At 39.5% G+C, this 17702-nt stretch overlaps 1 protein-coding gene and 1 non-coding gene across 2 annotated transcripts; one reads left to right on the forward strand and one right to left on the reverse strand.

Moving 5' to 3' along the window:
* Positions 1 to 5172: 5172 nt before the first annotated feature.
* On the reverse strand, positions 5173 to 6156 carry LOC104108695 (uncharacterized). The gene is made up of 3 exons (XM_070189462.1): positions 6030 to 6156; positions 5529 to 5921; positions 5173 to 5351 (listed from the first exon to the last, which is right to left on the reverse strand). The coding sequence occupies exons 1-3, from the start codon at positions 6154 to 6156 to the stop codon at positions 5173 to 5175; spliced, it is 699 nt and encodes a 232-aa protein (XP_070045563.1).
* Positions 6157 to 6710: 554 nt separating this feature from the next.
* Positions 6711 to 6817, forward strand: LOC117279713 (small nucleolar RNA R71). Its single transcript, XR_004510130.1, has one exon. It is a non-coding gene; the product is annotated as a small nucleolar RNA R71 (small nucleolar RNA).
* Positions 6818 to 17702: the final 10885 nt, after the last annotated feature.

A 17702-nucleotide genomic window follows, 5' to 3' on the forward strand; every position in this document is an offset into this window, starting at 1 on the left:
TGCATTCACTGTTGTGTTCAACTGGCATGAGTCGAGCCTGCACGAAATTCTGCCACACTTTGGCGGTTTTGTTGAAATCAGAAGGAACCATCTAAAGATGGATATCACCTTGCTTTTTGGTCCACTTGGCATTTGAATCGATGCCACAAAGAGTGTGACGTATTGCTGTGTAGCTTGGGCGTGTGACAAATTTCTTTAGCCTTCTCGGGTCAGAGTTCTCAACCCCAAAAAATTCACATAAGGCCCGCCTATTCAGTGGAACGTATATTCCATGGACATGTGACTGGAACAAGTCCGCATTCCAGTTGGCGTACAGTTCCCGCACCATGCTCAAATCTGCATGGCCGGGGCATTCTATGAGTTTGTCCATGTTTAGTGCTCGCAACCGGCCAAGCACGTCCAGGAAGTTTCTTTCTAAAGCGTCCACATTAATCCCCATCTCGGAGACGTACCGCCAATGTGGCATGAAGTCCCTATGCCATGCGATAGTAGCATCACTGGTTAGTTTCAAATGAGGCCTTGGCTGCAATGGTGCCTATTGTGATCCCTCGGCAACTTGTTTCCCCTTATCTTACCTCGAGGATCCTTCTCCTTGCTTATGCTTTTTGAGTGCGGGGGCATTGGCGGAGGACTTTCCTATTCCCTTGACTTTGTTTGCATTATCACGAGCCATAACAACCTACAACACAAATAAGCATGAATGTGAGAATGAATCAAGAAATTCGCCTAAGGTTGTCGCGCGAGTCAAAAATGACCCCACACTTAAAACCGAAGGCTCAATGTATTATACTCACAATTGTTGTCTAAAACGAACAAGAATTGTACCCCAAGGCAATGAGTACTCAAGACTTCTCCATGACACACAAACAAGTGATTGATCATGGCGAAGTGAATTAACCTCAATGCAAGTAAGCGGCATATGGTACTTAATTTTTACAACTACTACACTAAATTAGCTAACCCTACAAAGTGCTACAATATACAAACAAAACATAGGATACATGGTGTGGGCGACATGTGTGCATTAAAACCAAGCTCACAAGTATGTAAAATCATCCCCACGCACCCCACACTTATATAATATACAACTACACTCGATTACTCAGACTTGACCGGTGCATAAAATATTTATTCAAGCATTTTAGCAAACACCTTGTAGGCATGAAGTGTGTGCACTTTAGTTTACAATGTGGAACATGGTGGCCCTCCCAAATTTCAATGAAGTAGAGGGAATTCTAGTTTACTACTCCGTATACAATACAACCACAACTAATTTCGTCCCACATTCGGACCACCCACCATAGAACAAGTCTTAAGAAGCAACTTAGGTGCAAATTTTGGGGATTAGGGTATTTGGGAGGTGGGATGTTTATTATCATCTACCTATTAAAAGAACAAGAAGAAGAAGAAGAAAAAACATACAGGTAGAATTTAGGATGAGAGCATGAGAGGAGCTTGAAAAATTTGAGAGAGAGGAGGAGGAAGGGTCGCGGCAGAGAGTTGAGCATGAGCGTGAGAGAGCTGGTGAGAATCGGGTGTTTTGGGAGGGGGTGTTATGTTTTAATTTAAGTTATAGATGGGTATGGGTTATAAGGTGGGTTATAATGTTAGTATAGATAGGTATATGGGTTGGGTTAATGGGTATGGTTATTAATCTAATAAATAAAATAAAACAAAAAAATGAAAAATAAAAAAACTTACCTGCACCCCCCAGCCCAGCGCCCCACGCTAGGCCTGGCGCTAAGGGGTTTGGACATTCTGTAAAGAGCACCCCAGATAACGTGGAGCGCTGGCCTGGGCGCTAATTCGCAATTTTTATTTTTTGAAGTAATATCCTGATCCCTCGATCCCTTTATATATCCAATTTACATGCCCACATCATTTTACCTATAAATTCTATGTCTACAAAAATAATGCAAACTCTAGTATACTCTAACTAAAAAAATTAAAAAACTAAGCTATGAAAGCAACGAAAATTGGGTTGCCTCCCAACAAGCGCCTAATTTAACCTCACGGCATGATGCAGGATATCGCTTACTCATCAGCGAGTACTACTTTGGTCTTATCACGATCAATTATTCCTCCCCAATAGTGCTTGACTTTGTGTCCATTCACTAAAAAAAAAATTTCACCATTTAAAGCGTGTAGCTCAATTGCACCATAAGGAGTGACTCTCACCACCTCAAATGGGCCTGACCATCTCGAGTTTAACTTCCCAAGAAACAACTTGAGCCTAGAATTGAACAATAGTACCTTTTGGCCAGGTTCGAATTGACGTGGTTTGATACGCTTATCATGCCATCTTTTCGTTTTCTCTTTGTAAAGCATAGCATTTTTGTAAGAGTACAGCCTGAACTCAGCTAACTCATTCAACTGCAAGAGTCTCTTCTCGCGCGTGGCTTCAAGGTCCATATTCAACTTTTTAATGGCCCAGTACGCCTTGTGTTCAAGTTCAACAAGCAAGTAACATGCCTTCCCATAAACAAGCTTATACGGTGATGCCCCAATTTTGTGCTTTGTATGCAGTTCTATATGCCCACAAGGCATCATCTAACTTGGCAGCCCAATCTTTCCTATTCACACTCACAGTCTTCTCTAATATTTGATGATATGTCGTGGCAACTCTATGGCGGACTCCATATTTAGCTAAAAGGTTATTCAACAACTGATTGAAAAAATGTGTCCCTTCATGCCTATGGAGTCTCAAACCTCGAGAATATGTTCTTCACAAACACAGCTACCACCATGGCATCATTTGTGGCAATGCGACCGCCTCTACCTATTTTGACACGTAGTCAACTGCTAGCAAGATGTATTTGTTTCCTATGGACACTAGGAATGGTCCCATAAAATCTATCCCCCACACATCAAAATTCTCAACCTCCGGGATGTTATTCAAAGGCATCTCATGCCTCTTTATGATTGTTCCTATTCTTTGACACTGGTCACACTTCTTAACAAATGTATGGGCATCCTTGAATAATGTTGTCCAAAAGAACCTAGATTGTAATATCTTTACAGTTGTCCTATCGCCCGCATGATGTCCCTCATAAGGTGATGCATGACAACCATACAACACTAATTCCACCTCCTTTTCTAGAATACATCTCCTCATCAACTGATCCACACACTGCTTGTACAAGTATGGATCATCCCAGTAGTAGAAGTTCACATCATGTAGAAACCTCTTTCTAGCTTCAGATTCAATTTCAGGAGGAAATACCCCACTCACAAGATAATTCACATAGTCTGTGTACCATGGAGGAGGGTCTTGGGTGATAGTAAAAAGTTGCTCATCAGGAAATGCCTCTTTAATTTGTCCACCCTCCTCCACGTGGTCGTGATTTTCCAGCCTTGATAGATGGTCAGCTACTTGGTTCTCTGTGCCCTTTCGATCTCGTATTTCTACATCAAATTCCTGCAACAACAAAACCCAGTGCATCAATCTAGCCTTGGATTCCTTTTTTGTAAATAGATACCTGGTTTTTGTATGATCGGTGTGGACTATGACTTTTGTTCCCACCAAGTATGCCCAAAATTTCTCAAAGGCCCACACAATGGCCAACAACTCCTTTTCAGTGGTGGTGTAATTCAGCTGTGCATCATCAAGAGTCTTACTTGCATAGTAGATGGAATAAAATATCTTGTCCTTCCTCTGTCCTGACACTGCCCCAATAGCATGGTCACTTGCATCACACATAAGTTCAAATGGTAAGGACCACTCTGGTGCCGCAATAATGGGGGCAGCCACCAATTGCTTTTTGAGCTCTTGAAATTCCTTCAGGAAGGCGTCATCAAAATTGAAAGTTCCATCCTTTTCAAGCAACCTGCACAAAGGAGTAGCAATTTTTGAGAAATCCTTAATAAAGCGTCGATAGAATCCCGCGTGTCCCTAGAAACTCCAGACATCCTTCACAGAAATAGGTGGAGGTAATTTTTAAACCGCCTCCACCTTCGCCTTATCAACTTCAATGCCGCTCCTTGACTCTCTGTGACCCAACACGATGCCTTCTTACACCATAAAATGGCACTTTTCCCAATTGAACACTAGATTTGTTTCTTTACAATGAGCTAACACCTTGCTCAAATTCTTCAAACAGTCATCATAAGAAGACCCAAAGACTGAAAAATCATCCATAAAGACTTCCACAAATATATCTACCATATCGGTGAAAATAGCCATCATGCATCTCTAGAAAGTGGTCGGTGCGTTACAAAGACCAAACGGCATTCGCTTGAAGGTGAAAGTGCCATAAGGACAAGTAAAAGTGGTCTTCTCCTGATCCTCTAGGCATATGAAAATCTGGTTGTACCCCGAATGACCATCAAGAAAGCAATAATATTCATGCCCAGCTAATCTGTCCAACATTTGGTCAATGAATGGAAGTGGGAAGTGGTCCTTGCGGGTTTCTTTGTTGAGCCTTCTATAATCAATGCAAACTCTCCACCCCGTCACAGTGCCAGTAGGAATTAGCTCATTTTTCTCATTCTTAACCACAGTCATTCCCCCTTTTTAGGCATACATTGCACTGGGCTTACCCAGTTGCTATCAAAGATAGGAAAGAGGATGCATGCATCCAGCCACTTAATCACTTCCTTCTTCATGACTTCTTTCATAATGGTATTTAATCTCCTTTGCTGCTCAACACTGAGGAGGTGTCCATCTTCCAGAAAGATTTTATGCATGCAAAACGATGGATTGATTCCCTTGATGTTAGTAATTGTGCACCCTATAGCCTTTTTGTGCTCACAAAGTACTCTGAGTAATTTTTCTTCTTGTAAATTAGTCAAGCTGGATGAGATAATCACTCGCAATGTCTCAGAGTTCCCCAAACAAGCATAGCACAGATGTGCTGGAAGGGGCTTAAGTTCTAGCTTTGGAGCTTCTTCAATAGATGGCTTAGGAGGGGTCAGAGTGACAGGCATGTCCAACTCCTCAAATATCCCAAACCCATGGACATAACTACAAGACATTTCAAGTACTTGCTCAATTTCTCCCATCATCTCATTTTCACTGTCTTCTTCATCCCCAATCAAAGCTCGTTCAAGAGGATCTATAGGGCTCATATAATGCACCAATGACGTAGCATCACTTTCCACAACAGAAATCATGGATAGCTCTTCATAATGGGCTGGCAATCTGAGTGCTTTATACATATTGAATACCTCCACTCAATCACCTACTCCCATCGTCATCTTTCCTTTGCATACATCAATAATAGCTCGGCCTGTGGCTAAGAATGGATGCCCTAAAATAAATAGAACTCCCTGATCAGGCTCGTAGTCCAAGATAATGAAATGAGTAGGGAAAATGAAAGAACCCACTAGAACTAACACATCTTCAATCACTCCTTCAGGATGAGCAAGAGAGCGATCACCCAACAGTAAGATTATTGTTGTTGGTCACGGCTCACCCAACCCCAACTGTCTGAACACAGATAGCGGCATCAAATTGATGCTCGCTCCAATATCACACAACGCTCGCCCGATTTCATCCTTACCAATCGAGATTTGGATAGTGAAACTACCCGAATCCTTCAATTTCTCACATAGCTTGCTTTGAATTCTTGAGCTACATTCCTCAGTGAGTGCCACAGTCTCGAATTCGGTCAACCCCATTTTATTTGCCACTATGTCCTTGATGTATTTAGCATATTTGGGCATTTCTTGCAGGATGTCTACCAGTGAAATATTGATTTGCACTTGCTTCAAAATATCAAGAAACTTTTTATACGCGACATTAACCTTCACTTTCAGCAATCTTTGAGGGAATGGAGGTGGTGGCCTCGCAACTATTTGTGGGGGTTGCTTAGCCACCGCCTCTTCAGCTAGCTTCTTTGACTCCTTTAATTTTCCTAATTCTGCCTCTACGGTGGTCGTCTTCTCATTAAAGGTCACTTGTTTTATCTTTTTCGACTGGACTTCTTATAATTGTCTCCCATTCCTCAATTACACATCATTAATAGATGCCTTAGGATTAGCCTCAGTGCCTCTTGGAAGACCTCTAACTGGTCAAGTATTTTGGGCACTGGCAAGTTGTCCCATTTGTCGCTCCAAATTTCTCATTGCTGCTACTTGGGCCTGCTGGTTATCCATTACTTTCTTCATCATCTCTACTGTTTGGGCCTGCTGGTCAACCATAAATTTCTTCACCATTTTCTCAAGGTGACTCGTCGAGTTTGCATGTTGTTCAAACTGAGGTAGTCTATATTTTTGTTGAGGTGCTTGTGGCCTATACTGATTCTGAGCACCTTGGTTTCCACCCTAAGAGAAGTTTGGGTGGTTCCTCCAGTTAGGATTGGAAGTGTTCCCATACTGGTTTGTCTGGCCCCTATTTGCATAACCCACAAAACAGACAGATTCTAGATTAACTGGGCATAAGTCGCTCGTATGACCCTCTCCACATACTTCACAAAACAATTGAACCTGTTGCACTGGATGGGCTTGTTGCTTATTAATAACCAAGTTAATCTGATTGACTTGGTTGGTCAATATTGAAATCTGTGCTAATAATGCAGAGATGACATCTAACTAGAGAACCCCTATAGATTTTTGCATTGTGTGTCTGCCCATCTCTTCTTGCCAATCAGGATTGCTTTTGGAGAATATGTTCAGTAACATATATATCTCATCAAAGCTTTTCTCCAATACTTGACCTCCAGTTGCAGCATCTACCACAATCTTTGTCTCTGGATGTAGCCCTTCTATTTGTATTGTGATGAGGACAGTCTCTGAGCAGCCCCTTGAAACTCTCCCAAGCTGAGTATAAAGACTCCCCCGCTTTCTGTTTGAAGGCGACTATCACACTTCTAATCTTTGCAGTTTTTCCTGAAGGGAAGAACCTTGCCAAAATTTTCCTTGCAACATCATTCCATGATGTAATACAATTAGCTGGTTCTGCCTTTATCCATCGCTTTGCTTCGCCCAACAGAGAGAATGGAAAAAGTGTGAGCCTCACATAGTATGGAGTGACTCTGTTAGTGATGTAAGTATCACTAATCTCCTAGAAGCTTAGGATATGTTGTTGTGGATCCTCGTGTGGAAGACCCATAAACTGCCCATTCGCATGAAGTAGCTGGATCATGCTCTGTTTCAACTCAAAGTGCTCAGTGATTCTAGGCTTCACAATGTTGGAGGTGACATTAGCAATGCTGGGCATCGCCACCTCCTGAACAGCCATATGTTGCTCCTCTGCCATTTTCACAGGAAATTGAACGAGTTCCTGAAGATTATTTGTGTCCCTTGCTTCCCTCAACCTCCTATGAAATATTCTCTCAGGTTCGGGGTCAAAGCCTTGAAGTCTGTCCTGGCTTCTGACCCTTCGAATTCAATCAAGGTTCCTAAGAATAGATCAATAATAAAGTAACGTTAGACTTGACGAAATAAACAATTATAGCTAAAACTAGAAAGTAGTCAATATTCAAGTCCCCGACAACGACGCCAAAAACTTGTTGCTCCTAAACGCATACGTGAGTATACGTGGTCGTACAAGTAATAAAATGATAAGTCGAGTCTCGAACCCATAGAGACTTGTATTAACTACCCACTAAATTCACCAAGATTGTTATTCAGTCGAGCCAATTCGCTGGCCCTGGCGTTGGCTTGCTGTAGATCCTACCCACAGCGCCACAAGTGGCATGGGGCACTGCATGTTGTGCTGAAATTCCACATTTCTCATTTTTCCTTCGTTTTGACTCTAATCTCGCACCTTTCGCCCCCAATTACTTTCGGATGATTCCTACATATAAAAATACCACGAATTAACATAAAGCAATATATTTTACATTCGAAATCCACGAAACACGATTAAAACATGAGGCGATATACATATAAATATATATACTTTAAGCTAAATATCAGTGCTCCATTGCGATGGTCCGATGATTGCGAGGCAAGCTTTAATAAGCTCAAGACCGCATTGACTACCACACTGGTGTTAGTGTTACCTTCTGGTTCAGGTATGTATATGACAAGCTCGAATCACGCACCTAAATTATGTTCGCTAATCAAATATAGTATAGTATAATATCGTATCCACAGGGATTAGATTTAAATAATATTCTCGTAGTTTCTAGCTTGATCGCTATCCAAGATGATCAACAATTGAGATTTATATAGTTTCTAACTAAAATTAACTGAGAGTCTAAAGCTATTGACTAATGACAAGTGAAACATGGATAAGCAAGGAAGTTATCAGTGGGACAAAATAGGGGTTAATAGGATAAGTGCAGGATAATTGTTTGGGATCTAACTCTAGATAATTAACTTCTAATGTTTAAGTGAGTCTCTCGAATTCACACAATTATCAGTTCAAACGTTCAGTAAAAACTTCTATCTCGATTAAGTCTTAACCTCACAAGATGAACCAATTTAAGCACGTGAAGATATGCAAGAATGCGTAGTGGATTGGTCTTTAGGAAAATTCTTTTGCTTATTCTCCTAACTAGGTTTAATCAAAGATTCAACTAGCCTCTTTCAATTACTAAGAAGAATTAATAAACTCAACCAACAATATAATACAAAGATATCATAAGTTATGTCTCTCTCGATTACATGAACAAGTGAATATAGATACAACAGCTAAATCATCCAAAAATGCTTCAATACATAAAACTTGAGTTATAATCCACAAACAATCATCAATACGCCAAGTCCATCAAACCCTAAAGAGAACTACTCCATAGATATGGAGCATTTCATCACAAATAAAGTTAAAGTATAGGAAAACATAAATTCAATCCAAACTCGGGTTTTGAGTGAGGAAGGAATGATGAAATCCTTGTGCTTGTGGTCTTCGAACTCTTCCTTAGACTCCTTAGGTCAAATATGTGTCAAAAGTCCAGAAACTAGCGTTTTTCCATGTATTTATACCAAGTAGGGTTAGGCCTAGACGAAATATGTAATTATAGCCTACCATCAACACCCCATACTTAAACCAATGCTCGTCCTCGAGCAATCAAACTACACTTTTATATAGACACGACCTTTTTCAATAACTCTCACAACTCATCACACCAAGAATATTTAAAACAGATTAACCACAATACCGTAACATCCTAGCCTCAATATTTGACTCAAAAGCACCATGCATTTTTATAACCCGCTCACTTACTCTAACATAGAGGTCAAGCATTACCTTTGCTTTATGAATTAGGTGCCCTCACACAACAATAGAGAGTAGTTCCACACACAATAAAAATTAAGAACAATTTGAAACTCAAGATAGAAAGAATTCACTCACTCTCAGAAACAACATTCATATGCCACAAAAGACGTATCATAGGCTTGTTCGTAGTGTACTACTCTACTAATTGAGCTCATTCATTCAAGGATCAAGTAGAACTTTAATTGGTTGTAATGTAGGCTGTGATGTGGGTAGGATACATTTAGATATAAGAGTGACTACACCTCCCTAAACACTTTAATACATACGTTTCATTGTTCAAAACCCCACACTTATCTCAAACCAAAACTCCACCTTCACATCAATACACAATAACTCCCTACTTTTTTAAGCACAATTACATCAAGTTATCACTATCAAAGAACATTTTTCACAATAATACACTTATTTTTTCTTTTCTTTTTCAATTCAAGTGGTTCTTATTTTTCAAAACAATGCACCTTCTACCTTATTTCAATAGTTCTACTCAAAATCCAAACCAACCACCCCACACTTCAACTTTTACAAAGTTCATAACAAATTCAAGTGCTCACGAGAGGTAAATGGTTCAAATAGATGGTCAATTCAAACAAATGGGTTGGGCTTGTAATGTGGTTTCCAAGGAAACAAGATTACAAGCTCAAGGGGGTTAACTACGATACATAACAATTAGGTGGGTAAAAGCTTATAACTAGCTCAACAAAAAAATGCCTAAATCACTTCCAAGACTGAATAAAACTACTATTTTGCTTTGCAAACACACAGGGTAAGTTCTAGATATCAAATGCAGTGCACAGAATAACACAAAACCTCACATCCACATGGTACATAACTTACTCAAGATCAGACTATCAAGACACTCTAGTCAAAGCAGTTAAGCAAAGTTAAGATCATGCAATTTAAGGTACTTATAAAAGAGTCAAAAACTTAGCCTAAGCGTCACACTAAAGCAATCACACTATTTGCAAGGTATAATAAAGTCATGAGATATTGCCTTCACTTCAAATCATGGCACAAGGTTTCCTACTCCTAAAAAATTAAAACAAACTACACCCAGTTCAAACAAAACCATTGGAAAAGAACTGTGACACAAAGAAAAATCAAGGGAAACTTGTTACACTACCTAACAAAAGAAAATATTTTTGTCTTCTTCTTTCGACTTCAATCCCTCAAGAAACCTGTCGAATGATATCCATCGTCGGGAAAAATCAAAAAAATTCATTTTTTTATGATTTTTTTCAATTATTTTCTATCTCTAACTACTACAACTAACAAAAAGAAAACTAAAACTAATATACATACATACAAATATCTCCCACCCCACACTTTAAGTTGTGACATGTTCCGATGACACACAATTAAAAAGCATAAGATAAAGAAAACTTTCCTGAGCTTTCTTATTTTTCGAGAACTTATGAACTCCATCCCTAATTCTGAATTCATTCCTCGTTTTTGCTCTTTGGGATTTTTTGTGGAGCTCATTAAGCCCAATTCTTCTAAGGATACCTGCAAGATCCGCTCTTTTCTTTCTTTCTTGTCCTCATCTTAAATGATGAATTACTTGTTCATGATAATCCTTAACTTGTTTCTGCATTCTTTCACAGGATCAATCCATACATATTCCTGTAAATTCCCAAAAATAAAATTCACATGATCAAGGTTAGAATAAAAAAATACAGAAGAAAGGTCAAGTGAATATTCCTCTGGTATGTCCAAGACCATTTGTTTCTCATTCACTTCTACTCAAGGTTGCAAATGTGGAAAGGTGGATGGGGGTTTGAACTCTTTTTTTGTTGCTTCACACTCAACCACGGCCTTATTTTCAATCATCTCAGTTGAATCAGAGTCCTCTTGAACAACGGAAAGCTCTCTCTGTGGATGCTCATCCTCTTGAGTAGGCTCGTTCTCACAAGGTATCTCCTTCATATATTCACCATCACAACGCAATAAGATTTCTGAAAATATACTTACTAATTGACTCACTCGCATTGTTAGGTTCTTAATAACTTCATCATTTTGCATAAACCTTTTTTCAACATTATTCATAAACTTATGCATAAGCGCTTCTAAACTACCATTCTCCTCTTGAGGTGGTTGTCTCACTTTGCTTTTATTCCAGTCATAATAAGGGTATTCATCCCAACCAGAGTCAGAATTGTACACATATGATTCCTCATACCTGTACGAACTAGAAACAAAGTGAGACTGTTAAAAATACGAACCATAGGAAGAATACATACTTGCTTGACAGTCAACCCATAGATGATTTTCACCGCATTTAAAATACATAGCAAACCGCTAATAATATTCAGCTGCTAACTTTTCAACCGTTTTCTTAGGATGGTTGTACTCCATCTTCACAGCATTTAGAGTTAAAAATCTGCAGTATCTTCTCCAACTTGTTAGGAACTACAAAACAAATCTTGAAAAGAAGTTAACTAATAAAGAAAATAAAATAGAAAAGAAAAAGAAAAGAAAATAGAAGATAAAAACTAAAACCTAATTCCTGAATTAGCACCAAAAACTATTTCAAACATTATTGATTGCCAATCCCCGGAAACGGCGCCAAAATTTGACGAGCTCGAATCACACACCTAAATTATGCTCGCTAATTAAATATAGTATAGTATAGTATCCACTGGGATTAGATTTATACAGTATTCTCATAGTTTCTAGCTTGATCACTATCCAAGATGATCAACAATTGAGATTTATATGGTTTCTAACTAAAATTAGCTAAGAGTCTAAAGCTATTGACTAATGATAATTAAAACAAGGATAATCAAGGAAGTTATCAGTGGGAGAAAATAGGGATTGATAGGATAGGTGCAAGATAATTATTTGGGATCTAACACTAGATAATTCACTTCTAATGTTTAAGTGAGTCTCTCGAATTCACTCAATTATTAGTTCAAACGTTCAGTAAAAACTCCTCTCTCGATTAAGTCTTAACCTCACAAGATGAACCAATTTAAGCACGTGAAGATATGCAAGAATGCGTAGTGGATTGGTCTTTAGGAAAACCTCTTTCACTTATTCTCTTAACTAGGTTTAATCAATGATTCAACTAGTCTTTTTCGATTACTACGAAGAATTAATGAACTCAAACAATAATATAATGCAAAAATATCACAAGTTATGCCTCTCTCGATTACATGAACAAGTGAATATAGATGCAATAGTTAAATCATCCAAAAATACTTCAATACATAAAACTTGAGTTATAATCCACAATCAATCATCAATACACCAAGTCCATCAAACCCTAAAGAGAACTACTCCATATATATGGAGCAATTCATCAAAAATAAAGTTAAAGTATATGAAAACATAAATCCAATCCAAACTCGGGTCTTGAGTGAGGAAGGAATGATGAAATCCTTGTGATCATATTCTTCCAACTCCTCCTTAGCCTCATTAGGTCGAATATGTGTCAAAAGTCCAGAAAATAATGTTTTTTCATGTATTTATACCAAGTAGGGTCGGGCTTAGACGAAACCAACTTCTCCTAGCCGAAATAGGATTCTCACTCTATAAAAGTTGTAGGCGCGCCGTATGGGGCGACGCACCATGCGGGGCATTATTGGGGAAATCTAGAGAGCTAATTATGACAGGCAACAGAGATTTGTACAGCTGCAGTGCCCCACGTGCCGCGACAATGAGGATTTCTCAGAGTATAGATTTTTTGTGTGTTTTTACATCCAGACTTGGTCCTCGACCCCCGAACACGATCACAGATTAATCCCTTGGGATTTTACTCAGATTTTAAAAGCTCCAAATAACTAGAATTCATTTCATAACATCTACATAGCTCGGAATCACTCCTACAAGGCATAAAACACATAGTAAGTGCAAAACACTACCAATTAAAGCTCAAACACGAATAAAGTGCAGTGAATTAGAGCGCAATAAGCAACTAAAATACATGATTATAGCCTACCATCAGTATATTGTGTATTGCAATGCTTCACACGCTGGCCTGGGTTGTGTATTGATGCAGGAGGGGCGAGTTATTGCATATGGTTCATGTCAGCTGAATCCCCACGAGAATAACTACCTCGTACATGACTTGTAGTTGGCCGTGATAGTTCATGCTCTCAAGATCTTGAGGCATTATCTTTATGGGGTATCTTGTGAGGCTTACACCGATCATCATTGCTTGCAGCATTTGTTCAAGCAGAGGGATCTCAATTTGAGGCAGCACAGGTGGCTTGAGTTACTAAAGGACTATGATATTACCATCCTTTATCATCCGGTTAAGGCGAATGTGGTAGCGGATGCCTTGAACCGAAAGGCTAAGAGTATGGGTAGTTTGGCATTCATTTCAGTAGAGGGGAGGCCATTGACTTTGGATATTCAGTCCTTGGCTAACAGAATTGTGAGGTTAGATATTTCAGAGCCCAATCAAGTTCTTGCATGCGTCGTTGCTCAGTCTTTATTATTTTAGCGGATCATGGCTCGTCAGTACGACAATTCCCACTTGATGGTTCTTAGGGAGACGATACTACAGGGTGGTGCCAAGGAGGTTACTATCGATGAGGATGGTGTTCTACGACTCTAGGATCGTCTCTGTGTTCCTAATGTTGATGGACTGAGGGAGAAGATTCTATAGGAAGTACACAGTTCACGGTATTCTATTCATCCAGGTGCTACGAAGATGTATCACGACCTGAGGCAGCATTATTGGTGGCGGCGGATGAAGTACATAGTTGAGTATGTAGCGAGATGCCTAAATTGCCAGCAGGTTAAGTATGAGCACAAAAGGCAAGGTGGCCTACTTCAGCAGATGGTTATACCTGAGTGGAAATGGGAGCGCATCACTATGGACTTCGTAGTTGGGTTGCCGCGGACTTTGAGAAAGTTTGATGCAGTTTGGGTCATTGTCGACAGGTTGACCAAGTCGGCACACTTTATTCTGGTTGTGACTCTGTATCCTTCGGAGATGTTGGCCTAGATTTACATTCAGGAGACTGTTCGATTGTATGATGTGCCTATTTCCATCATTTCAGATAGAGACCCTCAGTTCACTTCGCACTTCTGGAGAGTAGTACAGAGTGAGTTGGGTACCCCGAGTAGAGCTCAGCACAACCTTTCATCCGCAGAACGATGGGTAGTTGGAGCGGACGGTTCAGATCTTGGAGGATATGCTCATAGCATGTGTGATTTACTTCGGAGGGCAATGGGATCAATTCATGCATTTTGCCAAGTTTGCTTATAACAATAGTTATCAGTGTAGCATTGAGATGGCTCCATTTGAGGCTTTGTATGGTCAGTGATGTTGTTCGCCTATCGGATGGTTTGAGCCCGGCGAGGCTAGGTTATATGACACTGATTTAGTGAAGGATGCCTTGGAGAAGGTGAAGTTAATTGAGGAGAGATTTCGCACAGCACAGTCCAGACAGAAGAGTTACGCGGATCAAAAGGCACGTGATTTACCATTTATGGTGGGTGAGAAGGTTCTCTTGAATGTCTCGCCGATGAAGTGAATCATGAGGTTCGGGAAGAAGGGCAAGCTGAGCCTAAGGTTTATTGGTCCATTTGAGGTGTTGAGGTGAGTTGTGGAGGTTGCCTATGAACTTGCTTTGCCTCCCAGTCTATCGGGAGTTCATCCGGTTTTCCACATTTCTATGCTCCGGAAGTATCATGCCGACAAGTCGCATGTGTTAAACTATAGCACGGTTCAGCCAGATGAGAGCTTGGGTTATGAGGAGGAGCCAGTTGCCATTGTTGACAGGCAGGTTTGCCAGTTGAGGTCTAAGACGATTTTTGCAGTGAAGGTCCAGTGGAGGGATCAACCAGTCTAGGAGGCAAGTTGGGAGACCGAGGAGGACATGCGGAGCAGATATCCACATCTATTCAATACTCTAGGTATGATTCTAGACCCGTTCGAGGACGAACGTTTGTTTAAGAGGTGGAGAATGTAACGAATAGACCATTCATTTTGCTTTTTAGATCCACATTCATTTAATTTAGACTCCCCATATGTTCCTTCACTATTTTTTGACTTGTGGGGATGGTTGGTTTGGGTTTGGAAGGGTTCGAACACTTAGTTCCTTAATAGTGGCCCATAATGGCCAAGTTTGACTTGAGTCAACGTTTTGAGTAAACGACATCGGAACCGGGATTTGACGGTTCCAATAGGTTCGTATGCTGATTTTGTACTTGGGCGTACGTTCGGACCGGGTTTCGGATGACCCGAGAGCGTTTCAGCACTCAATGATGAAAGTTGGCACCTTGAAGGTTTTCTAGTTCCTTAAATTTGGTTTGGAGTAGAATTTGGCTCGAGGTCTATTTGGGATTCTGATCCTAGGAATAGTTCCGTATGGTGATTTACGACTTGTACGCAAAATTTGGCGTCATTCCGAGTTGATTTGTTAGGAATCAAACGCGCGAAAGTGTTTCTAGAAGTTCTTGAGCTTCATGATTTAATTCATACGTTTTGGCATCCGATTCATGATTCTAAATATTATTTAATGTTTTGATTGCGCGAGCGAGTTTTTATGATATTTTTAGACTTGTGTGGATGTTTGGTATAGAGCCCCAGTGGGCTCGGGTGAGTTTCGAGCGCGTTCGGAGTGGTGGAAGAACTTTAATTTTTCTGGTTCTCTGGGTTGGTGCTGCAGGTCTTGCAAATGCAAAGTTTTGTTCGCAATTGCGAGGAGGGATTAACATTTACGAGGTTGGGAAAACACTGAGGGGTTCTCATTTGCGAACAATTATGCCACTTTTGTGAGCTGCCTATCTTCGCATTTGCGAAGTTTTTGGTCGCAATTGCGACCTTGGAAGATATGGCTAATCTTCGCATTTGCGATGCTTTTGTCGCATTTGCAATCATCGCATTTGCAAACAAGATTTTGAGAGCATTTTCTGGGAGAATTTCATCAACATCAAGAGGTAAATGATCACTATCAATTCTTTAGCTAAGTACGCGAATCATAGGTAGATTTAACATGGAAAAGTTATGAAATTAATGGGAATTTTTGTGAAGAAACTAGGGTTTATATAAATTTGGGATTTGATCATGGTTTTGGTGGTGGAAATTGCAATAAATTATATATTTGAATTCGGGAGGTCATGGGTAACATTTGTCTTCAAAAATTTGTGGACGCGGGAGGTGAATTTTAGGAATCTTCCAATTTGGGAAATTACTCTAATAACTAAATTATGAACTTTTGAATATATATATATATATATATATATATATATATATATATATATATATATATATATATATATATATATATATATATATATAAATTGATTAATTTATATAATATTTGTCGAGCTTTGGATTGTTAGGCACCAACTTGAGGCTTTAGAGTGAATTTGTGAACCGGAAAGTGAGCTTTGGGACGAGGTAAGTCTTTTGCCTAACCTTGTAAGAGGGAATTTACCACATAGGTATTTTAAATTAGTATTTGCTACTAATTGTGGGTGGTACGTACGCACAAAGTCACGAGAGACCATGCGTAGCTACAAATCATGCTTTTCACCGGGTAGTTTTAGGACTCTATCATGAAATACGTGTATTGTTTGCACTCTACTTATTAATTTAAGTGCTCAAATTATATTGAAACTTTATAAAGGATTCGTAAAAACCGAACTTCACTTACTTGAGTTTTGGCGGGTTACATGACTGTTGGTAGAAATTATGCCTCCTTGTATATTAGTCTTGTAGTAGTCGTTAAATTGAAGTTCGTAGAGTATTCTCTCTTCTTGTGGAGCGGTCTGAATGCCTCGACAGTGTAATAGATGCATCTATGGTTCGAGCCGATCAATCCTTGGTAGTGTACACATTATTCTAGATCGGGTTGTATGACCTCGGCATAAATCGTGCGTGATAATGCTCGGAGTCCGATTACACTTGATATTACTTCCATGACTTGAGAAATTATAGTTTACTTGATGGCCCATATTTGTTGAAGTTAGTATGTGCTAATTGGAGATTTTAAATTGACTTTTAGTTAAAGAATCACCTATTTATTATTTGTTATTGTGTTGTTATTATTGATGTATTCCATGCCTATTTAGAATTTATGTACTTTATTTATTGGCCCATAGTATGTGTCGATGTCGACCCCTCGTCACCACTTCTTCGAGGTTAGACTATATACTTACCGGGTACATGTTGTTTATGTACTCACGCTACACTTCTACTCTAATCGTGCAGGATCTGAGGCAGGTGCATCTGGAAGTCATTCAGGCACATACTCCCATTACCTCGAGGCATAGTGGTAATCTACTCTCTACGGCCGTTCTGTAGCACTCGCAGCCTCTCTTTTATATTTATTTTCTGTCTATCTTATTCCAGAAAGTAGTATAGGAGGTTTTGTATGTTCTACTAGTTGCTCATACACTTGTGACGCCGGATTTTGGGAATATTCTAGTAGACACTTTATGGTTTTGAGTATTAAATTCACTGTATTTACTCTCTTATTTGTTTATGCTTTACTTTACTATAAATTCCTACTAATAATTCTCTTAATAAATAAAATCAACTACTTTGAAATTATTAAAAAGAACAACTACATGACTAGTT

This window comes from Nicotiana tomentosiformis, chromosome 11 (assembly GCF_000390325.3).
Source record: "Nicotiana tomentosiformis chromosome 11, ASM39032v3, whole genome shotgun sequence".
NCBI classification, from domain to species: Eukaryota; Viridiplantae; Streptophyta; class Magnoliopsida; order Solanales; family Solanaceae; genus Nicotiana; species Nicotiana tomentosiformis.